General features: G+C 54.2%; 3 protein-coding genes across 5 annotated transcripts in view; 1 reads left to right on the top strand and 2 right to left on the bottom strand.

Annotated features, from left to right (window-relative positions):
• The window catches only part of STK4 (serine/threonine kinase 4), a 279,445-nt gene extending 277,671 nt beyond the window's left edge, over positions 1–1,774 (bottom strand). For both annotated transcript variants that reach the window (XR_008974272.1, XM_057424631.1), the window contains exon 1: positions 1,625–1,774. Coding sequence is in view for 1 of the 2 variants with exons in the window: in XM_057424631.1 (XP_057280614.1) it covers positions 1,625–1,656 (32 nt within the window). In the remaining variant the exon portion in view is untranslated. The remainder of the gene's footprint in view (positions 1–1,624) is intronic.
• TOMM34 (translocase of outer mitochondrial membrane 34) lies at positions 1,639–5,163 on the top strand. The gene is made up of 7 exons (XM_057424637.1): positions 1,639–1,922; positions 2,011–2,110; positions 2,314–2,466; positions 3,100–3,260; positions 3,528–3,672; positions 4,265–4,391; positions 4,894–5,163. The coding sequence occupies exons 1-7, from the start codon at positions 1,655–1,657 to the stop codon at positions 4,990–4,992; spliced, it is 1,053 nt and encodes a 350-aa protein (XP_057280620.1). The 5' UTR covers positions 1,639–1,654; the 3' UTR covers positions 4,993–5,163.
• A 3,182-nt stretch (positions 5,164–8,345) lies between these two features.
• Positions 8,346–20,550, bottom strand: PABPC1L (poly(A) binding protein cytoplasmic 1 like). 2 transcript variants are annotated; one of them, XM_057424659.1, is made up of 16 exons: positions 20,529–20,550; positions 19,020–19,231; positions 18,076–18,269; positions 17,547–17,662; positions 16,669–16,808; positions 16,011–16,105; positions 15,615–15,752; positions 15,020–15,115; positions 13,913–14,179; positions 13,283–13,373; positions 12,913–13,041; positions 11,662–11,801; positions 11,251–11,344; positions 10,342–10,472; positions 9,495–9,583; positions 8,346–8,900 (listed from the first exon to the last, which is right to left on the bottom strand). In XM_057424659.1, exons 2-15 carry the CDS (start codon positions 19,210–19,212, stop codon positions 9,500–9,502), a joined length of 1,908 nt encoding a protein of 635 aa, XP_057280642.1. In that variant the 5' UTR covers positions 19,213–19,231; positions 20,529–20,550; the 3' UTR covers positions 8,346–8,900; positions 9,495–9,499. The 2 variants fall into 2 exon arrangements, with proteins under 2 accessions (XP_057280642.1, XP_057280643.1); XM_057424660.1 differs by lacking the exon at positions 8,346–8,900 and having other exon boundaries at positions 9,522–9,659.
• Positions 20,551–22,156: the final 1,606 nt, after the last annotated feature.

Here is a 22,156-nt window from a genome sequence, read left to right as displayed (position 1 = left end):
AACACAAAAACCACCCAAAAAAAACCCTCCAAATGCCCCAAACCAGCTTTTACAAGTTTATGAAACACAGAAACTCATTATTCTCAGAGTTTTCAGAACTTACTGGTCTCACAGCGAGCAGCACTTAAAATGAAACATGCGTGGTTGCCTGCAACTGCAAATAACTACTGAAAGCTCTCACTGCTTTAAAGATCATGACTCCACCACAGGACATGCGAATTTTCATACTAAATATATTTTCTCCCCAGTTTCTTAAACAGAATGAGAACCTAATCACTGACCCCCGGCTATTATGTTTACGTACAAAAGCCATACAGGAGGTGCAGCTCACGCATGGAGTATATACAATGGCTTCCTGAAGCAAAGGAAACATAAAGAAGTAGACTCAGGAAGTGGTGAAATACTGAAGCAGTCACTAGCTTCCCTGCAAAGATAAGCATTAACCAACAGAATGTTACTTGTCCTCGTGAGAACGTGGAAGGAGAAAGGGCAGGGAAGAGGAGGAAAGGGAAAAAACCTTCACGCATCAGTGACCACACAAGCCACCACTTCCAAGGAGCCCAAAAAGCAGTGATGCAAGGGGCAAATCGTTTTGAGTGCCATTAAGATGGGGTCCACATCCGGTCAAAACAAACAAGAAAAGGCTTTTCACAAACCAAACACAACAACCGGACAACTTCTGCTTGCATCAAACTGCCTCACTTCTGCTGCAGTGCAGGAGCACATGGACTCTGCACTGCCCAGGTCGTCCTGCGCGCTCGCTGCTGTCAAAGCCACCTCTGCCTCTCCACGGGGTGTTTATACAACACGGATAGAACAGCAACACAACCCCCGTCTCGCCTAAGCCGTTATCCAGAGCTATTCTGAATCACCTTCCAGTCAAACACCGGCCTAAGCAATTAGAGAACAAAACCAGATTATTCTTTAATAGGAGACACGCTGCTGGTTTGTTTAACAAAAGAAGACTCTCACTGCAGGCGGGAGCCAGCAGCTTCCTTTGTTCGCTGCCCAAAGCGCTCCCCGGGACCCAGCTGCAAGCCACCGATAGCATTCTGACAGCCGGACGCTCATTCACACTGCCGCTGACTCCAGATGAGCCCCCTGCAGCCCTGCTCCGCTGCCGCCTGGCCTCCCCAGATACGGGGCTCACGGCTTCATACAGAGATCGCCCCGAAACCCCTCAGAGAACCGGGTCCGCTCCTTGCTGGCGTGACTGGGCTCGGGACGGTGACAAACCCGCGCTAAGCTCACCCAAAGAGCTGGAAAAGTAAGCAACCGCGGGCTCAGCCGCTACACCAGCGCGCCCTCGGTACAACCACGTTAACCGGTGGGAGCTTCCGCAGCCGCCGGACGCAGCGTCCTCTCCGCTACCTCACTTGAAGCCATTTTTCCACCACCTGAGCCCAGCGCTGTCCCAGCAGGGACCTACCGGCGCTGCCCCGGTGCGAAGCGAACTAAGCCGACAGCCCCGGCCGCCTCCCTGCAGCTCGGGGCCGGTGTGGCAGGAGCCCAGCGCGGCCGCCCCGCTCCCGCTGGCGTGAGGCCCCGCACCAACACCCCTCAGGTCCGGGACCGACCGCAGCGCGGCACCCCCGCTCCCCGCAGGGATAACCCCGCCGCTCACCGGCGCGGGTTCCGCAGCTGCACCGCCTCCATGGCGCTGCGGGCGGCGGTCGCTCCTCCGGCCGGTCACTCCCTCACCCCTCCATGGCACCGCCGCTTCCGCCCGCCGCCGGAAGCCAGCGGGGAGCGCCCGGCCCGCCCGGGCAGAGAGGGGCGTTCCCGGCCCGGCGCGGGCAGCAGCGCGATGGCGGCATCGCCCAGCGACCTGCGCCGGGCCGGCAATGAGGAGTTCCGCCGCGGGCAGTACGGGCCTGCCGCAGAGCTCTACACCCGTGCGCTGGAGCTGCTGGAGGCCGCAGGTACGGCACAACCCAACCCGGGCCGGGCGGGGGGCGGACAGCGGGCGGACCTCGGCTCAACACCTCTCTCGCTTGTGCCCCGGCGCAGGGGAGGCCGCCGCCGAGGAGCGGAGCGTGCTGCTCGCCAACCGCGCCGCCTGCCGCCTTAAGGACGGCGCCTGCAGTCTCTGCGTTGCCGACTGCAATAGGTGAGCGCCGGTGGGGCCCGCGGCGGGGCCGGGGCTGGGGCTCGGGCTCGTTCCCTTGCTTCCCCACCGGTGGAAAGGGCGGGAGGCACGGCGGGGAGGGCGACCGGCCCGGAGCAGCGCCGGCCTGGGCTGGCGCATCGTGCCGGGGCTCCCGCACCGCCCGGGCTGACGCCGTCCCGGCCGCTCTCTCCTCTGTGCCGCAGCGCTCTCGACCTGGTTCCCTTCGGGATCAAGCCCCTCCTCAGGCGGGCAGCGGCGTACGAGGCTCTGGAGAGGTACCCGCAGGCCTACGTGGACTACAAGACGGTGCTGCAGGTGGACTGCTCCGTCCAGGCGGCACACGATGGTGTCAACAGGTAACGCTCTCTGCAGACAGCACCCAAAGGCTTGGGAGCGCGGCAGCACGGTGAGCCATGCGTTGCTTCTGCCACTGCGTCAGGAGCAAGGTGGGTCCCAAGCACACGGATGAAGCAACAGAAGCCTCTGATGCTTCATGCAGGACCTGGCCATGCTCCATTTGTCTGCTAGTGCCCTTAGCTCCTTACAAGATTTTGGTGGAGGGGGGGGAATTAATTCCATGGCGTTGTTTCTGCTTTGCTCAGTGCCTGGTTTAAAGGAAATAATCATCTGCATGTTCCAGCACCCTGTCCTTTAAGCCTCCCTGTGCTGACGGGGGTTACAGGCTGTTGTTATGCTTTTCTCTGCCTGGACCTGTCTGCTTTACTTCATTGCTTGCCAGACTGAGGAGTGACACACACGTCTCTCTCTTGCCTGAGCTCTAACAGTCTTGCCCTATGATATTTTTAGCCCTGATGATACAAAGGTCCTTTCATTACTGTCCTGGCTGTAGAAGGAATTTAGTTTAGATGCACGTGTAAAGGGATTACTGGAGAGATGCTGTTCTTGATACATGAGCCAGGTTAAAAAGGGACTGGCTATGCATGACCTACCCTGCCAGCAGACGGGTGACTGCCAGCTCTCTCTTGCAGGATGACTAAAGCCCTCCTGGAGAAGGATGGTGTGAACTGGCGCCAGAAGCTCCCACCAATCCCCACAGTCCCCATTTCTGCCCAGACGAGGTGGAGCGCTCCTTCTGCTGGAGCCCCTGGGGCAAACACTCCTCCTGCAACTGCACCGCAAAGAGAACCAGGTGAGAGTGAGCCCTTGGGCAGGGCAGAGAGCCCTGCGGCTCAGGAGGGTGATGAGCAAGAGTGCTGCCACACCGGCTTGGTGTGCCTGCAGCTGGGGCTGAGGCCTGGAGAAATCTGGGCCTGGTTCTGCCACAGCCTTTTCTGTTGATTCTGAATTCTATGATGTTTCTGTGTCTCACCTCTGGTATGGGGATATTTGCTTTCTGGGAGGCTGTGCTGCTCTTGCCTATTTTATAGCATTCTGTATTCTTTCATGCTGTTTCCAGACAAGGCTGCTGCTAACTTGGAGAGAGCTCGCACTCTGAAGGAAGAAGGAAATGAACTTGTAAAGAAAGGAAACCATAAGAAAGCAGTTGAGAAGTACAGTGAGAGTCTGAAGCTCAACCAGGAATGTGCAACTTACACCAACAGGTACTACCCCGCTCATTGCCCCAGAGCTCACTGCTCCTGGCCCTTATAGAAGTCATCATGGTACTTGTGACAGAGCTGGCTAATGTTTACTCCCAAACAAATGAATAAAACAAAAGTACCACACATGTTCACCCCAAGTGCAGTCTTCCCTGTAGTTTCTATAATGTTCTGTGATCAGGTACTACAAAAGCCCTTGGAGGTGCTCAGGGATTTCCCCCTTTAATGCTTGTCTGCCAGGACTGCGGTATTTTGAGTAGTGTCTGATGTCCCATGAGCCACAAATTGCAGACTGCTATAAAGTACTTTTAAGGCAATTGCTGCAAGCAGAGCACATCTGGCTAATGTAGACAGGAACCTGCATATTGAAATACAGGTTCTTAGTTTTAGAGCGGGTTGCTCTGAAAATCCTCTTTATTTTCTGGACTGAAAAACTCCTTTTTCTTTTTTCCTGCTTTTAACTGAAACTTGAGCTCAAGGAGTAAGATGACATAACGGTTTTGGAGTCCAGCTTTGTGCTGAGATCTGCTACATGTGTTGCAGCAGCAGATGCTGCTTTTAGCCAGAGGTCTCTAACTAGGTATCTGTATTGCAGAGCACTCTGTTACCTAACTCTGAAGCAATACAAGGAGGCAGTAGAGGACTGCACAGAAGCTTTGAGATTAGATCCTAAAAATGTTAAGGCGCTCTACAGGCGTGCTCAGGCACTGAAAGAACTGAAGGTAAGTCAGGAGGTTTTGAACACTTCTAGGCTGTTCATGCATGATCAGAACCAGAGATGCCCTTTAGAACTTGTTTTTGTGCTAGACACTATCTGCTGTCAGATAGCTAGGACCTGTACTGGCTGAGGGGGGATTTTCTTTCACATCACTATTTGCTATTTGTCTCTCGTGAGTTTCTCAGTGTCAGGTCCTGCTTCTGGAGATGCTGAAAGCAGCTACATGTGTAGAGTTTTATCTCTTCGTGTCTGCTGAGAGTTTCTGTAGGCAGTACTGGATGACATATTGTATTCATGTTGGACTTGGAATCCACTTGAGTGACAGAATTGTCTTCTCGGCCCTAGTTTGAACATGTTTTAGAACAGCTACACCGATGCCAGTGCTTAAGCAATTACAGAGAGGGAGTCACAGGCTTAGTTGTGTTACGTTTGCCTCTGTTGCTGGGTAGTAATTCCTTGGACTGAATTTTTAATACATTAACACTTCAAAAATATTCTCCTTCTAGGATTACAAATCAAGTATTGCAGATATCAAGAGCCTGTTGAAAACTGAACCAAAGAACACAGCTGCACTGAGATTACTGCAGGAACTGAACAGAGCCTAGAGTAACCAAGCAACGAGGAAAGCTTTGTTTTCCACCGCAGAAGAAAGCTTTTTCCCTTCTGGTGTTGTTACAGGGACCAGTCTTAATCAGGATCAGTACTGAAATCCATCATCCACTGCTGCTGAGATGTAACAAGTTCTGTGCCAGCACAATGAATGCTAAGACACACAATCTGTATCAAACTCTTTATTATCTGGTTCTAAGATCATTCAGTTTTAATGCCCCTCCCTCAGAGGCATATAGGTTAACTTCCCTGTAACCATCAGCCTCAGGGACTCTTTTCCATGTTAGCTAAGATGCATGTGACGTGGCTGTTCTCTTTCTGAAGAGCTGCAGAGATTTTATTTGTCCTTATTCAGGTGACAGTTCTGCTGCATTTGTGCTGCTGCTACTTAAATGAGGTTGCTGCAGTCGCCCTAGCACCACGCACCATTCTTATAACAGGCACAGTTACTTGCATAGGGCTGAGCTTGTTCTCTCTCCCAGTTGATGCCTGCTGGCCCTCAGCTGAGTTTCTTCTGCTTAGTGTGGCTGGGCAGTGTTTACAGTAGCAACTTTCTTTTAATTAATCTGCACATTTAAGGAGATAGCAGCAAGTGAAGCCTGCCTTGTTACACTGTGCACTACTTCTTTAAGATTATGGGTGCTTGGCAATTTTACAATTGTTATTTTGGGTTGGTTTCCTGTGTTTTGGGTTGGTTTTTTTAAACCACTCTAGCTCCTCTGTGCCTTTTGGAGCAGTTGCTACATGGTGTTACAGGGAGGGGGATATGCAGTAACATCCCAGTGAGGCCTGGCTTACTACTTTGATGCATGTTTATACTTTTTGTGCTCTTCTGCTTATCTGGTATTGATGGCACTGACTTGAAATGGTAGGTGAAGAGATACTTGGAGCTATCCTGTAAACCATTAAAACTGTTTCGCATTAAAGCCATGTTTATTTTCACTTTAGAGCTGTGTTTGTTATGTGACTGATGGTATAGGGGAACTGGAACATTTTAACCACTTCATACTGTCCCCCCCACTTTTGTCAGAGGGCTTCAGTCACTGCTGTATAGTGCCTTGGCTGTGTCAGTGACAGTCCATGAAGGTTTCTAACAATTGCTCAGCTTTGCACACTGTGCATGGATAGAGTACTTTAAATACTAAGTCGAGATGCTGGACAACACTAGAGCTGAGCAAACTTACAGTACAGACTGGGAGCCAGAAGCTAGCTCTTAAGTCAGGGTTGCAAATACCTTTGTTTCCCACCTTGCTTCTCCCAGGAGCCAATGTTTCAGGCAGGTACCCCACTGAAGTAAATTTAGGAAGCAGGCAATCCCTCTAATGCCAGTAAAGACAAAAACTTCTTACCTTAGCCTGATGTTAAGTAGCTTTTTGTAGGTCCCAGGGCTGTACTCCATCAGCTGGAATGGCCAGGGCTTAAAACAACTCACTGAGGGGCACAGATCACACCAGCTCCCATGCAACCAGTGCTTGCTGAGCTCAAAACAAGTAAGTGTGATTGATAGATAGATTTCAGGGTGGGGAAGCACAGGACAGAGGTACACAGATAAGCAGAGGAAGGTCACAGAATACAGCAGGAAGATTGGCTTCACTTAGTGAACAGCTGTCCTTTTAACAGCCCTGCGGTTATCTGGAGTGGCAGATACCTGCACTGTTTAGCCATTTGTGACAACACCTCTAAGCAGCAGCATTCACCTCTTCCCTTCTCAGCAGCAGCACTGCTTTTTTGTACCTTATCTCTAAGACTTTCCCCCCACATGCCCGCAGGTAGACAAACATGAAGCAATGAGTCTTGTTTTGCTCAAAGTTCAGGGTCACTTCTGCTGCTATCTCCCTTTCTGTTCTAGCAACAGTGCTGCTGTCCGTGCAAGACACTTCTCAGGCACACAGCGGTAGCACTGTCTACATGGGCAGCCAGTGTTTGTCACAGAGGCAAGCCTTCATCCACCCCTTGCAAAAGCCACAGCAGCTGTTCCAGACTGTTGTCCCCAGATCTCCAGATTCACATTTGCATCGCTGCTCCTGCCTCAGCTCTCTAAAGCCTCAGGCTTCCCTGAGGAGTTCAGGTAGGAAGCTACTCTGCAAACCAGTTCTCCAGTACACATGGGGACCCAAGCTACAGCTGCACCTTTTCTGATAAGCCTTTTAAAGCCCCTGGTCCTTGTTCACATCCTTTCTTAAGCTATTCTGATGTCCCTGTGTTCCTTGGTCCCATTCTCTGCATTCCCTTTAGATTCACTGCAGTCTTCTCCAGCCAGGCCGTCATTCAGTACACCTGAACTTCCCTATTACACTGGCAGACAAGCCAGTCAACAGCAGGATGCACCCCTACAGTTCCCCTCCAGCTCCTCATGTGCATTACACTCATGAAAATATTTAGTTTTCCTTTAGGGATAAAGCATGAAAGCTTCCAGACAGTTACGCTCTGGGACAAATAACCAATGAAGGTCTTGTAAGCAAGTGGATTCAAGTCCTTTATAAGCATCTCACTGAGAAGGAGATACCTAAATAATGCAGTTAAAGGTGAGGTGTCCACTATGTGGAAAATAAATATGGAGGTCAGAAGAACTGACAAAATAAAGGCAAGAAAAAGGAATGATGAAAAGCTGCAGGGCAGAGCCCCAGCCGAGCAGACGCTGTGCAGGAAGAAGTGTGTAAGCAACTCTATTAAAACACTGGAAGGAAAACAAGGGGTAGGAGGGATGACTCAGCAGCGGGTTGAGCTGACAGTATGATACAGCACAGAAGGAAGATTGAGACAGCAACACCAGCACACAAGGTGGGTGGTGCTGACGGAGGTGTGCTCCTGTCAGCTCAAGGAAGCAGTCAAATAAGGACAATGCATCGCCAGTCTCAAGCACCATGAAGCATCTAGGGACTGAAATTCCTTTCTTAAATAGGAGGAGCAGAACATAAAGGCCAGGATGCTGACAGCAACATGCTCTGGGAGAGGCCCAGGGAGCAGAACACAGTAATAATGGATCCCAGCTGCAAGCAGGGAGCATCCCAATGGGATGATGCAGGTTTGAAGGTTTTCAGTCCCATCAGTAACTCCTTGAAACCACTGGTCAGGAACACACAGAGGAGAAGCAGCTTTTGATTTACAGCTACTCCACAGTACCTCAGAAGCTGGGTCCCATGTACCAGACACACACATGGTAGGGTGAACAGCAGAACATACTTGGTGCCAGCACTCCTGCAGGCATACAGGGTCCATTACAAAAGGAAAACCACAGGAAGATGACGCCTTTCAAAAGGAAGTTAAAACTAGCTATCTAGAAAGGATAAAACCCATGAAGGTTGTATGAAATTTGCTTAAAGCCATCCTCCTGGAGTCAGGAAGGACAAGGAGACCCTGGTGGTTGGACATTCATTCACTTAATCCTATATGTCCCCTCCCACCAGCTCTCAGGACTGCTGCTCCACCAGCATCACAAGCTTCAAACACTAATGACAGCAGCCTGACTCCAGTCCATCCCTCCACCTGCACGAAACAGAGGAAAGTATTTACTGGCTTTCTGCAAAGGAAACTAACCCATTTGTTGAGGGGTGAAAGCATCAATTCTTTATTAGTGCCAGCTACAAGAACAAATAAAACTACCGAACCCAATAAGTTCACTAAAATGATGATTCACCATCACTTGTCATTTCCTGGGCAACTGAACCAGGCTGGGTTCCACACTACAGTTTGCTATGTGCTTTCAGGGGAAACAAGAGAATTAACAGGGGTAATTTCTTTATAGGTACAGGAGGAAGCAATTGGCAAGGTTTACGATACACACAGGAAATAGGATGGGGCACTGAAGATAAGCCAGAGTCGCTGTACAGGCACGATTCCAAAGGCACGGTGGGGTTGCTGCTGCTGTTCTTCAAAGGCAACGTTCTCAGGGCTCTCTTGAAGACTACAAGAAACAAAAGAACCCACACATGCAATTTTCAACTGCTAGGAAGTTTTCACTCAGACAAGATGAAATTCAGCTGCACGTGGGTTAACACAGGGCTTCCTTGCGACCACAAGGCAAGAAATATTCTATTCAAAGGAGTGCATGAGTCTGAATTGCTTGTTGATGTGTCTGTCCCAGCCTCAACAGCAGGGGCAGCTCTCCTGATGAAGTCCACACTAATATGTTGTAGGGTATCGACTGATAAGGGTCTACAAAAAACAAAACACTGGGAAGTCCCAGGAAAGATTGTGCTGGTCCCCACTAGAGCTACAGACAGGTCTTTTCCGATCTTCCTTCCTGGTTGCACAGACATTGCTCTCATCAATATAGAAAAAACCCCCACAGAACCATGTCTCTGCAGTATGATTAAGTCTGGAAAATGAAGGCTGCAACTGAAGAAACGGGATATTACAAAGATACTCAGGATGCTCCTCAAGCCTTACCCTGGTTTGGTTCCTGGACAAGGAACCCAATGCCCAGCTCCAGAGGCAGAAACCGGAGCCACTGAGCACGTCACCACCCGCTGACACCAGCGGCAGGTCCTGCACCTACCTGGGTTACTGCAGGAACAACCCAGCGCTGCCCTTGTGCGAGGTCTCTGTGGCCTGGTGTGCCTGGAGAACAGCGACCGCCTCCTCAATCTTACAACAGAGCACAAGAGGGGAGGGAGTTGAGTTGCTCCAGTGTAGGAGCGCGCTCCCCAGGAAATTCCAGGTCCTGATCTGGCACATAAAGGACTTCAATAATGACGATAAATTCCAAGCCCGCTACTTCTGCAGGAGACTGATCAGCCTGAAGACCTCTTCTGTGTCTTCCCTAGAGAAATGCTGGGGCACCTCACCTTTTCTATAGGAGTCAGAACTTGGCCAGAGAGAAATCGGACTTCTCCATAGGCAAAACTGAAAGAACCCAGGCTCCTTTAAAAATCCTCAATGAAAGGATGAAAGTGAGCCCTGCCTCCCCGGAGCAAAGTGGAGATGCAGTCAATTCATTGCAACTGTTTTGATGGAAACCAAAGCAAAATATTCACCAGGATTAAGGAGGAAGCTGAAGATGCTGCAGGCAGGCAGCGCTTGTCTGGGTTCTATTCTCGGGAAAGATCACATCCCCATCTCCTTCAAGGGAGCACCTGCCCTGCTTTCCCCCCACCCTCACTTCCCAGCACTTCCCTGTGCTTTTAAGGAGCTGCTCTGAGCTTCTCCTCTTTCTGAAGCGGGGCAGGGGGTCAGGCACTGGGTGCAAATCAATCAACCCGGGGCCCTTCCTGCTCATTTTTCACTTAACCCCCCCAAACCAGCAGCTACTTCTCTTCCCACTCTTCTTATGGGCCATGATCACCTTCCCTTGCAGCAGCAGGGAGTTAGCCCTTTGGGATGTGATGTGTTTGATGCCTCCTTACCTTGGAGTGCAGGGAGTCAGGTGATTCCAGGAGCAGCAGCAGCTCAGAGTTGTCTATTTCCAGCAGCATCCCAGTTATCTTGCCAGCTAGCGTGGGATGCATGGCATGGATCAGAGGGTAGAGGCGCTCACCTGCTCCAAACAGCAGGGAGGACATCAGTGCTGTTCAAGAACTCCGGCATTTCCAAACCCAGTGCAAGCCCTCCTGCCCTCCCACTTCTGTCCCTTTAACTGAAAAGGGATACAAGGACGGTGATGGAAAAAAATCACTGCTCACGAGCAAACTTCAGCATCTCGCAGCAACAGTGTTTGCAGGCAGGGAAGCAGCTGGATGAAGCCAGGCAGCAGCAGGCACTGCCATAGGAGAAGGGCAGTGGAATGGTGTATGCTGCCCATGCTGCCTACCGGCGTGCATGTGAAGGGACCTGCCTCTGCAGGAGCAGTTTCTTCCCAGGCAGAGCAGGGCAAGCACAAGCTGCGAGACCCCTCCAACACCATGGCACAGTCTGTTCCACCGCTGGGATGCCAAACAGCACCCAAAGCCCACAAACCATATAGCAGAGCTGACCCTAACCCCTGCAGCAGTGATGCAGGATGGCTCGGGGTTCAAATCACAAACTCCCTGGAAGCACAGAGCCCTGCTTCTCCTGCAGAGCTTCAGACGCTGACTGCCAGGCAGCTAATACAGACAAGGACCGAGTTTGCTGCTTCCACACCCTTCAACAGAGCCCGAATTCATTAATGTCTAGTTTGTGTTTTTCTTTAAGCAGCATCTCAGACCAATCCCACACAGTTCTACAGCTTCTCCTAGCAGCTACGCTTTCCCTGGTGCATCCAAGTCCACATGGCCTCACACGCACGCACAGCCTCACAGCTGAGCCTACTCTAGCACAGCAACCGTGACACCCACCTATCATTTGCTTCTGCTCCTGAGGAGGGGCTGCTGCAAGCATGGATGCTGTCAGGGGCTCCTGCCCCTGGACGTGCACAGCAGGTTCTCCCACCTGGAGAAGAAACAGAAGAGCAGCAATCAAAGGCTGGAAGGGATGCGTGAGCTACCTCGCTTGCAGGAAGGGTATTTCACCCTTCCGAGATGCTGATGCAGGCTCTGGCATTGCCTGTTTGCATCCAACCACCAGCTTCCAGGCAAGCTGAAGCCAGGCATCACAGCAGTGTGCCTACTGGATCCACAGCCCCAGTTACCCCAGCAGCTCCCTGGGAAGGATCCCTCCCATAGGCATAGACAGGGCCATGGGGCTGCCTGGGGTCTGCAGCCACTTTAACCCAGAGCAGGACCAGGACTGATGCACGTTGTGGTTACCTGCGGGGCCACCACAGGCGACATGTGCCCCATGGGCTGGATGTTCCTGACGGCTGAGGAGTACTTGTACTGCGGGGTGCTCCGCGGCAGGGTGGGCGACGAGGACACCCGAGTGCTGACTGTCTGCGTCCCGATGTTGGCTGCAATGGGACAGGAACATGAGTAAGGAGGCTGAAGCCACCAGGGCAGCGCGCTCAGGCAGAGGGCCTGAAAAACACCCTCCTGGGCTCAAAGCAGCCTCCAGATGAAAGGCAGCTTCTCCAGGACAGGCAGGGCACAGCCACCCAGCCCAGGCTGGTCTGACTGCACAGAGGGCAGAGAACTGGCAAAGGCACCCACACCTCATTGCCTAAGCTCCAGAAATACCCCAAGGTCCTTTGACAAGGACAAAGGGAGGGGACAAGCCAAGGACAGTCCTGATCCCACCACTCAGTTCATCAAGAAGACCCCCAATGCCAGAGATGACTTGGGCTAAACCACACAAAGCTGGGGCTGCAGGGGATGCTGCCCCACCAGGCAGTTCTATGTTCTGGGGGACATCAGACCTTCACCCACCCACCAGCTGAGCAGCTTCCACTCTGCACTACTCAAACCTCCCCTCAAAGCCCGTCCACAGAGGAGCCCAGCAGGGGCTAACACTGCAAGCCCTGGCGAGCATCCTCCTCTTCCTCACTCACACAAAGGCGGACACAGGGTTGCAGCACTCTGGGGGTGAGGAGTGCTCTGGGTCACATCCCCAGCCCTGCAGGAGCACAGCCATGTGATGCTGGCACAGCGGAGGGGACACCAGGACAGCACAACCAAGCACTGGGCATACCAGCAAGGCCTGGTTCTCAGGCCACAGCTCCAAACAGCTCTAAGGTGAATGTGTTCTACTGGAGGCTTGGCCTTGGCAGCAGCCTGCGAGAACCTCTGCTCCTGCCCAAGAGGTCCCAACCTCCACCTCAGCCCGAGCACCCACCTCAGGGTGCCGTGTCTGCATCACCATCATCTTCACTGAACGTACTCAGTGAGCAGCAGCCAACAACACCAACCTACATATTAGAGACCCACCCCACTACCTGAAAGACCACAACCTCCCTCCAGAGTTACACACTTATTTACTACAGGCACTGCTCCAGTCCCACCACATCCACGGGCACCACCCAGGCTCCTCCACGAGCACTCCCACAAACCAGTCCATGCTGGGGAGCAGACCCAAGCTCGCAACAAGCTCCTTTGCCAAGGGTGATGTCCGAGCTGGGTCCTTACCCACTCTCTGTGCCTGGGGGGGCACACGGGGCACTTGGGTGGATGCCTGTCTCATGGTGCTGATGTTGGACAGCAGGCGCCGGGGCTGCACGGCAGCTCTCAGGATGGGAGTAACTGCAGGATACGCTGCTGTAGAGATGGAGTGTGATTAACAAAGGCAGCATAAGGCATGGACGGATGTGTGACTGCAGTGGGGGAGAAGCTCGGGAGCACCTCACCTCTGGGGTCAACCTAATGCCTTATCCCCCAGGGCCCATCACCGTGACCCCTGCACCAAACCCTTGTGTACTTCTCCAGGCAACACTTTGTGCTGCATTTAGAGACCCCCGGTGCCCAACTGAAGCCAGCCCATCCCAAGAGCCTGACTCACGGGGAGGCCGGGAGGGCTGCGCACTCCAGCGAGTGCCAGGACGGACTGGGACAACTGGGCTGGAGCTGTAGAAGGTAGCTCTGGGTTGTGGCTGGGAAAGAACACATTATCCAAGGTGACTTGGGAGCAGAGCTGAGCCACGTCTAACCCAGAGCATTCCAGCCGCTGCCGCATGGCCGCAAGCCAAACACAGGCTCTGCAGCGTGCCAGAGCACTTGAAAGATCAACCTCCAGCCCTGCTGCCTTGTGTCCTCCAGCAGCTCCACTTATCCCCTCCTCACAAGCTCTGGTGCCTCTGTAACCCTTCTCCCTCCCCTCATTTCACCAGCAGACCTGTTCTCCATGCTCACACCCTCCCACCAAACTCCTCCTTGGTTCCCTCCTCTGAGGTGCAGTCAGTAGCTGCTAAACCTGCAGTCCATTGCCTGGGGCACCTGCATCCCACCAGCATTTTGGCAAGCCCCGCTGCTTATGGGGAGCCCTGGTGCTGATCCCACCAGTCCCACCAATCCCATATGCCAGTCTGCACAACCCGAGAGATGCTCCTCAGCCCAACTGCCTCCTCCCTCCTCAAGACTAGGGCAAATCCTGGTCCCTGTGTGATGCTGCCATTCAGCATTAGGTACTCACCGGAGGAATAGGGGGTAAGAAGTACCCCGGGGGGGGCTGGAAAGAGCCCAAGAGAGGGCCAGGCAGGGCCCTCATGGTGGCTAATCGCTGCATGTACTGGTTGGTGAGGATTGCTTTCCGCTCCTCTTTCCTTTGAGCGAGTGCAACGTAGAGAGGCTTAGTGCTGACAATCCGCCCGTTCATTTCTGTCACGGCCTTGGTAGCCTCTTCTGGGGAGGAAAAACATACAAAGCCAAACCCTTTGCTGTGGCCACCCTCTGTCATCACCTAAAATCAGATTAGAACAAGACAGCTAAGTCCACACATCACTGCAGCACCCGCAAAGCACAGCGCACTGGGAGGGGGGACTTGGGACCTGCCAGGTACAGGCACCCCATTGCAGCCCCCGAGTGCAGGGTGGGATGGTTGGGGCTGCACAGGGAGGATTCCCTGGGGAATGGGAAGATTTCCTTGGGAAAAGCAGCAGGTTTGGGAAGTGAAGGCAGAGTCTGGGCCAGCCAGAGACCTGCAGCTTCTGATCTTCCAGAGGGTCTGTGACCCAGCCCCACAGGACCCATGGGTCAGCAATGCTCCAGTGCTTAATGCTGCAGGAGCCAGCACGGTTTGGGTTCAGTGGGACACTGGTCCTGGCAGCCAGCAGGCTGCAGGTAGCTGACCTTAAAGCCAGAGCATCCCTCTGCACCCATGGGCACAGCCTTCAGGAGAAGGCTGACACCAGTCTTGGTGGCAAGACTGCCACTTTGACGGTTCTCCAGTAGACAAAACCCCAGCCTGTCACCCTGCTCTCCTCAGAGAGAGGTGGCTTGTGGGTCATTTCCTTTTGCAGCAGTGTCCCACGGTCCCAAACCACAGAGCAGCTGTGCAGCATTCAGAATGATGTGGCTTTAAGGTCCCACACCCTGAACCTCACCAGGGCCAGGGAAACTCGGCAAAGCTACAGAACATTCGCTGCATCAACAAGCTCGCAGGACAGCGTGGGGTACAAGGGGCAGGGCTTCACACTTGGCTTGGGATACAAGCCATCAGCAGGGATCTGCAACTCAACAGGGTAACAATCCCAATCCATTCCCAAGGGCTGAGAGCACCCCATGAGCCCCAGTCGCACACCTTGGCACTGGTGATGGTGCCGTATGGAGAGAATTCCTTCCTCAGCCTCTCGTCATCTATCCCATCATCCAGGTTCTTCACATACAGGTTGACCCCCTGCAAACAGGCAAAAAAGCGCCTTAGGCTCGTGAAGTTTATGGCAGCTTTTCAAGCTGGAAGCTTGTTTCACCAGCAGCTCAGCCAGAGGATGGGACATCCCACTAACAAGAGGAGTCAGAACCACATGTGTGCTCCACTCACAGGTGAGACACCCCGAGTGAAGAGGCACCCAGACCATGGCTAGGAAGCTGCTCCAGGACCTCAGGAAGCTGCCTTGTTTCCAGACTAATATTTTAGTTTCTGGAAAAGAGCAGCCCCATTTGTTCACTGACCAACATCCTCTTGGGTTTAGATCTCTCTCCTCTTTCCCAATACTACTTCCCAGCACATTACAAGGCAGTGACTGGACCCTTGCACAGAGGTTTAACTGCAGAAAGGACCCAGCACGCTGGTCTGCCCTGGAGAGCCCTGTGCTGTGCCCACAGGGTGCTTCTGGGTGCCCAGCGCCTGTTGCTGGTGCAGCCCTGCAGGACGGAGCATCCCGCTGTCCCCTTACCTGGTACCTGCTCACTCGCTCCTGCTTGATCTGCTCGAATTTCCTCTTCAGCTCGCTCTGCCGCTCCAGCCGCTTCTGCGCTCGGCCCACGTACACCATGCGCCCGTTGATCTCCTTCCCGTTCATGTCAGCCACCGCCTGCCAGCGCGGGGAAGGGCTCTGAGCACAGGGCGAGGCCAACAGCCACGGCTCTGCCCTTCACCCCCGCCCCAGGCCAGCCCCACCGGGAGCAGAGCCGTCCTCCCCTCTGCTCCTCCCCACCACATCCTGCCCATCCAGCCACCCCTGACAGCGCAGCACCCAGGCAAGCATGAAGCCAGTAAGGTCCTTTCCCTACGGAGAGGCATCAGCAGGCAACAAGCTCAGGTCTACGGCAGGCAGTGAGGAGCCTCTTGCCTTCTGGGCTTCTTCATGCTTCTCGAAGTTGACAAATCCAAAGCCCTTTGAGCGGCCGGTGCTGTCCATCATGACTTTGACACTTAGCGTCTTTCCTGCAATAGGGAAGGAAAGCGCCCGTCTGAAGGGTGCCCACCAAAGGGGTGCAGCACCAAGAGATGCCAGTGCGGTCATGGCAGCACGGAGGAGCCAAGTGGGAGGAGAGACAGCAGGATCCATGGGTTGGCACAGCACTAAGCGCTGTCACAAGAGGCAAGCTCCAGTAATGGACTAAACTGAAAACCCTTTTTGGCTTTAAATCCAGACCCAGCATCTCTCATTCCCAGGGCTCCCATAGCCAGATGACACGGTGGATTCAGGACAATTTAAAAACCTAATAAACAAGAAAACTCACTTTTGTTACCCAAGAAAGGAAAAAAAAATTGTATTTTTTTGTCAGGAGAGAACCCAATGCAAGTTTTCCTCCATCACAGCAGGAAAACTCATGTAATGTCCCAATGATTTAAACCACTGTGCCCTTCAGCGAGGCAGTGTTTAAGCAAGTCAGATGCTGAGAGAAGGGGCTCGGTATTTCAAGCCCTCTCCCCCACTCTCTTTGCAATTGCCACAGCTCCACTTTATCCGCTGTGAGGATGCTTTCTTCCAGAACCCTGCTCACCGAATTTGGAGAATATTTCCCGCAGCCTGTCATCATCCATGTCATCCCCAAAGTTTTTGATGTAGACGTTGGTGAACTCCGTTGCTTTAGCCCCAAACTCTGCCTCGCGCTCTTTGCGGGATTTGAAATTGCCAACAAACCTGCAGGAGGAAAGGAAAGGGGCCTGAAACCCTCCCCGTTCCCTGGGGAGGGAAGAGGGATGCAGGCACTTCTGTCTTGGTACAGGCCAAGAGAGACCCCATCACCTCAGGCCGTGCTTTGCTCACCCCTAAACCCACCATGTGTTGTACATCCAGCAACTTCAGCACATCCCACTTCAGTGCTTCCCTGTCTAAACCCCACTTGGAGCTACTGAAACAGGGAGGGCAGTAACACAGGGCACAGCCCCACGCTGGGGATGTCACTCCAAAACTCCCACAAAGGATGCCACCAAGTGCCAACTCTCTTACTCCAAAGTATCCCCAAGCCCTTTGGGAAGCTGCTTGTCTCTGCGAAGACAGGGATATAGAGAATAAGATGATGCAACATTAACAGAGAGCTGATGAACAACAAAACCTCTTCCTGCCCAGATTATCTGATGCTGACAGACAACAATTGAGGACCAGCCCTGCTTTGTGGGTGCTCTGCACTGCTCAGCGATAAAACACAGCCCAGGGCTGGACTCCTTCCCCAGCAGCAGGAATGGCTCCAAACCACTATCACACTTCCACCGGCACTGACCACAAGTGACTCACTGCCCTGGAGCTGCTGCGCCCAGTGGGGATAGGACGGGAAAGCAGAGAGCAGCAGGAGGTGGCAGATCCTGAGCATGCACCAAGGCAAAGGAGGAGCAGAGCCGAGCGCAGAGCGGAGGGGATGCTCTCCTCTCCGGCACTTACACCTTCCGGTCATTGAGCAACATCCCATTCATGGTCTCAATGGCCCGAGTTGCTGCCTCGTGAGTCTCAAAGTGAACAAAGCCATAGCCACGGGATCCATTTTCATCACAAACCACCTACAGACACCGAGCGAGGTGGAGGCAAGAGGCAGACACTGGTTTTCTCCATGGCCACACAAGTAAGACACAGCAAAACCCACCCTCATCTCCCAGGGGCATTTGCCCTCCCCAACATCCCATTCCCAGGAGCTTGTGGCTCACCAAGACCCAAGCGCCACCGAGGCACTCAGTTCAGATAGAACACGAATGTATCTGTGCGGGGACTGGGAAGAAGAAGGGACAGAAGGAAAACCTCCTGTTTCCAGAGGAAACACAGCAGCGCCTTTTGGCTCCAAAGCAGGTGGGAATTTAGAGGAGGCTTTGTGGGAAGCAAGACAAGAAAGTGACTTTAGCTGGCTAGAGCACCCTGCTGAGAACCTGGGGCAGCTCTGCAGCAAGCCCGTCCCTGCAGCACCCGTGGGTGCGCGTACCTTGCAGGACAGGATGTTTCCGAAGGCAGAGAACGTGTCGTACAGGGCTTTGTTATCAATGGAGTCATCCAGGTTCTTGATGAAGACGTTTCCAACCCCTGACTTCCTGAGCCCGGGGTCCCGCTGGGACCACATGATGCGGATGGGACGGCCTTTGATCACTTCGAAGTTCATGGTGTCCAGGGCTCGCTCCGCTGGCAAAGAAGCAAACACAGGGGAGAGAAGAGGACAATAGAGACAGATCCCCTTCACATCTCACAGCAGCTGAGGTGGGCACAGGAAGCAGGGATGCTGTTGGACAAGGGCTCATTAACCTGAACGGGCCAGGCTCTGCCTCCCAGGGCAGCAGGGCCAGGCAGGGGCTGTTCTCCTCCCCTCCAGCCACATCACTCCTTCCTTTTTAACTGTTATTTTAATCTCCAAAGCATGTCCGATTCCCATGCGATCACCCACTGCATCCACACTCCAGCTTGGCAGATGTCAAACTCGTTTTCTCAGTACAGATTTTGGTCTCCAGGGCAACTAAGCCAACACCTCCCCATCCCCAGCATGAAACACCTTTTGGTTACAGTTCCGTATCACTGTGATGCCTGCAAGAAGAAGAGCTTTGCAGCATGAGCCAGCTCATGGAGGGAGGTAGCTCTTGCAAGGCACCTTCCTCAGCCCACAAACCCAAAGCCTGGTTGCTGCATCCTCTCCCAGTCCCTAAGAAGAGATGGGAGTGGGATGGGTCACCAGCTGAGAGCAGACTGGGATTAGTTACAACCAAAACTCAACATCAGCAGATGCATCAGTCCAAGCCCCAACAGCTGATGGACACAACCATTCAGACAACTGCTCCTCCCTTTCCCACTGCCATCTCTTGCACATCCCCAAACCCCCGCTGCCGGGCAGCTCCTTGGGACTGCGTTACTGGGATCGTGACTGTGTTATTGGGCTCGTACCATCCACAGGCTGCTGGAAGTTGATGTAGGCATAGCCCAGTGATCGGCGCGTGGCGACGTCCCGGCAGACTCGGATGGACATGATGGGCCCAGCAGGTGAGAACTTCTCATAGAGCATGGCTTCGGTCACATCCGGGTGCAGGTCTCCCACGTAGAGAGAGGCTAAGGGGTAGCCAGGGCCGCTGGCGTTCATGGTGAACCACAAAACTCTGCTGTGGAGGAACACAGACCCAAGGCTGCAGGGTGCAGACTGCATGCGGCAACCACAGACCCACACCAGGGCTGGCAATGCACAGCAATGCAGTCCATGCCCTTCCCATCAGTAGGACCAGGAATGTCCCAAGGATGCTGCAGTTCCCAAGTTTTTAAGGGACACTTCACTGTTGGTGCAAAAGCTGAGCCGTGGTGATGCGCACATCACAGCCCTCACAACACCAGCGTCAGAGGGACACACACACCACAGCCCCCGTTTGCTCCTTTCCCCACTCAAACCCCAAGAGAAATAAAATGGAGTTTAACTCCTCGGAAGGGAACGAGCCCTTCTCCACCAGAGAATTCCATGTTAACTCCTCCCTCAGGAGGAGGAGAGGGAGGAAGCACCGGTTTGCTCTGATGCACAAGTGCTGCCCAGGAGCAGCCCACCCTGCTGCCACCAATGCTCCCAGCACCTCCAGCAAGGCAAACACGCCTTTTTAACCAGCCCTTCCCAATTCCTCAGCTTGATGACGAGGTTCCCAACGCAGGAAAATCGATGCTCAGTCTCTCGCTGGTTTTAGTTGGGTACAAGCTTGTGCATGAAGATGACAGTCGCTGCTTGAGCCCCCTAGGGTGCTGCCTTAAGGAACAGAAATGCAGCTCCTGCCCTAAAAGCTTCAAGCGCACTTTTGGGGCTCTTACCTTCAAGCTCAAAAGGCCTAAGACACCAATTAAGGCACCCTACGGATGCCCCAAATCACCGCACACACATAACAGAGCTGCAGTAAACAATTCCTCAGTCCAAACCAGTGACCGCCGCGGGCAGGACAGCAAGAGCCGCGCACCCGCTCCGCGAGCTGAGCCAGCCCCTCGGGCAGCCACGATGGGACCCCCCAGGCTCCCAGAGCCCGCAAAGCCGGGCTCAGAGTAAAGGGAAAGGGAGAGGAGAGGAGAGGGAGAGGAGAGGGAGAGGAGAGGGAGAGGAGAGGGAGAGGAGAGGGAGAGGAGAGGGAGAGGAGAGGGAGAGGAGAGGGAGAGGAGAGGGAGAGGAGAGGGAGAGGAGAGGAGCGGGCACGCAGAGCCGCCCGGGCGGGGCGCACCCAGCAGCGCTGCGGGACCCGCGGCCGCCGAGCCCCTGCAGCGAAAGGGCTGAGCACAAACAGGCAGCGGCGGGCAGAGCCGCAGCGGGGCGAGGAGCGAGCAGCGAGGAGCGAGCAGCCTGCCCTGCCCTGCCCTGCCCTGCCCGGCCCCGCTGCGCTCCACCGGAGACCCAGCCCCGGCTGGCACCGCCCGAGCCGGGAGCCCCGCACTCACGCCGAGCGCTCCGGCAGCCTGGGCTCAGCTCCGGTCACCGCTCAGCACCGCTCCGGCTGCGCCTGCCCGCACCGCCCGCCTCTTCCCGCGGCGGTGCCGAGTGCGGGCCCGCCCCGTCCCGCCCCGTCCCGCCCCGAGCTGCGCGGGCAGCGCCCCGCTGGCAGGTTCGGTTCTGGCAGCGGTGTCCCCGCGGAGCCAGCGGCGACGTGTCCCCGGTCTGCAGATGGCCGCCGGGGCCGCCCGCGCGTCTCGGGTCGTTTGGGATAAGCGGGAGGGTGCGGGTGCCGTGTTTTGCCCCTGAACGCTGACAGCGGGTGCGTGTCCGTGTCCAACCCGCCCGCTCCGGGGAAACCGCCTGCAGGCTCTGGTAGGTGATCGCCTCAAGTTAAGAAATCCACGCAGGAGCCGGGAAGATACCAACAGCTCGGTACTAACCCGTCATCACTGCGCTTTATGCATTCCCAAAGTCCTGGCAGCCCTGGGGCAATGGCTGGACTTGCTGATCTTAAAGGTCTTTCCCAACCTGGTCGATTCTGTGATCTCATGACTCTAAGGAAGATCCCTCGCCATCCAGTGGGGGCCCACAGGATCCGTAACCCACCCTCTGCCGTCACCGTGTGTCTGGATGATTGAGTATTGCATGGTCGCCTTCATCCACCGAGATCACACCCCAGCTGTGCTGCACGTGTAGGGGAGGTGATGGTTTGTCATTGAAGAGCTTGCTGATGTGACAAGGCCCAGGGCAGGCAGGGCAGTGTCACCAGCAGCTCCCCCAGTGTTTGCAGGGCTGTGCTGCGCCCCTCACACCATGTTTCAGCTGGACTTGTTCCTCGAACACACACCCTCTACTTCTGCACATTGAAGGGAAGAAGTGATTGCAGCAGGGGGAGTGCCTCGTGTTGACTTCAGCTGAAGGGGGCCACTGGACACCATGAAAAAAGGCACTTCACCTGCCCCCGTTGTATCTGGAATGGTGCTCAGCAGACACACCAGCCTGCTTCAGGCGGCACAGACCGTGTTAACACACACCCCATCCCTGTGTGGTCGCTCAGCTCCACCCCACTCCACGCTCTGGGAAGGGTCGGTGGCAGCACCAGTAGGAGCAGCTTTTCCTGCGGAAAAGCCTTCTGGTGGTTTCCCACAGGGAGCTGCCTCACCCAGAGGTCAGGCGAGCACCAGTGCCAGGAATGAGAAGCCGCAGCAGCACCCATGACATCGGTTAAATGCGGAGCACACCCGGGCTCCCAGCGGAGCTGGAGCGCCCTGTCCCAAAAAAAGGTAGAGTAACTTCCAAAATACAAACATTTCCTTTTGATCCTTAACTTTATGGAGCTGAGGATCAGCAAAGGTCCCCAGCTGCTGATCACTCTCCCAGACTATTTCCCCCACAAAGAGACATAAAGATGGGAGATGTTAACTGGAGGCCCCATAAACAGGAGCAGCTTAGCAGGATCTGGGATTTTCCTTCTCAGAGCTGACAGTGTCATCAGCACAAGCCAGACTGGGAGTTAGTGAACACTATGAAATGATTTAAGAGCAGGTAAGTCCGTAAAGCATGAAGAAACTGACAAAGCAGCAGTGATTTCAGATATAATGAGGGATGACCGTGTAAAGCCATGGCACAGGAC

The sequence above is a fragment of the Pezoporus wallicus genome, unplaced genomic scaffold (assembly GCF_028554395.1).
Source record: "Pezoporus wallicus isolate ANWC-B61680 ecotype Strahan unplaced genomic scaffold, APGP_CSIRO_Pwel_v1 contig_11996, whole genome shotgun sequence".
NCBI classification, from domain to species: Eukaryota; Metazoa; Chordata; class Aves; order Psittaciformes; family Psittacidae; genus Pezoporus; species Pezoporus wallicus.
Note: the sequence above shows the minus strand (reverse complement) of the source record. Positions and strands in the feature narration are given on the sequence as shown.

Excerpts from the sequence above, each read along its gene's own strand:
- PABPC1L (XM_057424659.1), bottom strand. The coding sequence starts at position 19,212 with ATGAACGCCAGCGGCCCTGGCTACCCCTTAGCCTCTCTCTACGTGGGA. Across the intron at positions 16,106-16,668 it reads GGAAATATTCTCCAAATTCG|GAAAGACGCTAAGTGTCAAA; the intron begins GTGAGCAGGGTT and ends TCCCTATTGCAG. Across the intron at positions 15,753-16,010 it reads AGCATGAAGAAGCCCAGAAG|GCGGTGGCTGACATGAACGG; the intron begins GCAAGAGGCTCC and ends CCGCGCTGGCAG.
- TOMM34 (XM_057424637.1), top strand. The coding sequence starts at position 1,655 with ATGGCGCTGCGGGCGGCGGTCGCTCCTCCGGCCGGTCACTCCCTCACC. Across the intron at positions 2,467-3,099 it reads GCACACGATGGTGTCAACAG|GATGACTAAAGCCCTCCTGG; the intron begins GTAACGCTCTCT and ends TCTCTCTTGCAG. Across the intron at positions 4,392-4,893 it reads AGGCACTGAAAGAACTGAAG|GATTACAAATCAAGTATTGC; the intron begins GTAAGTCAGGAG and ends TTCTCCTTCTAG.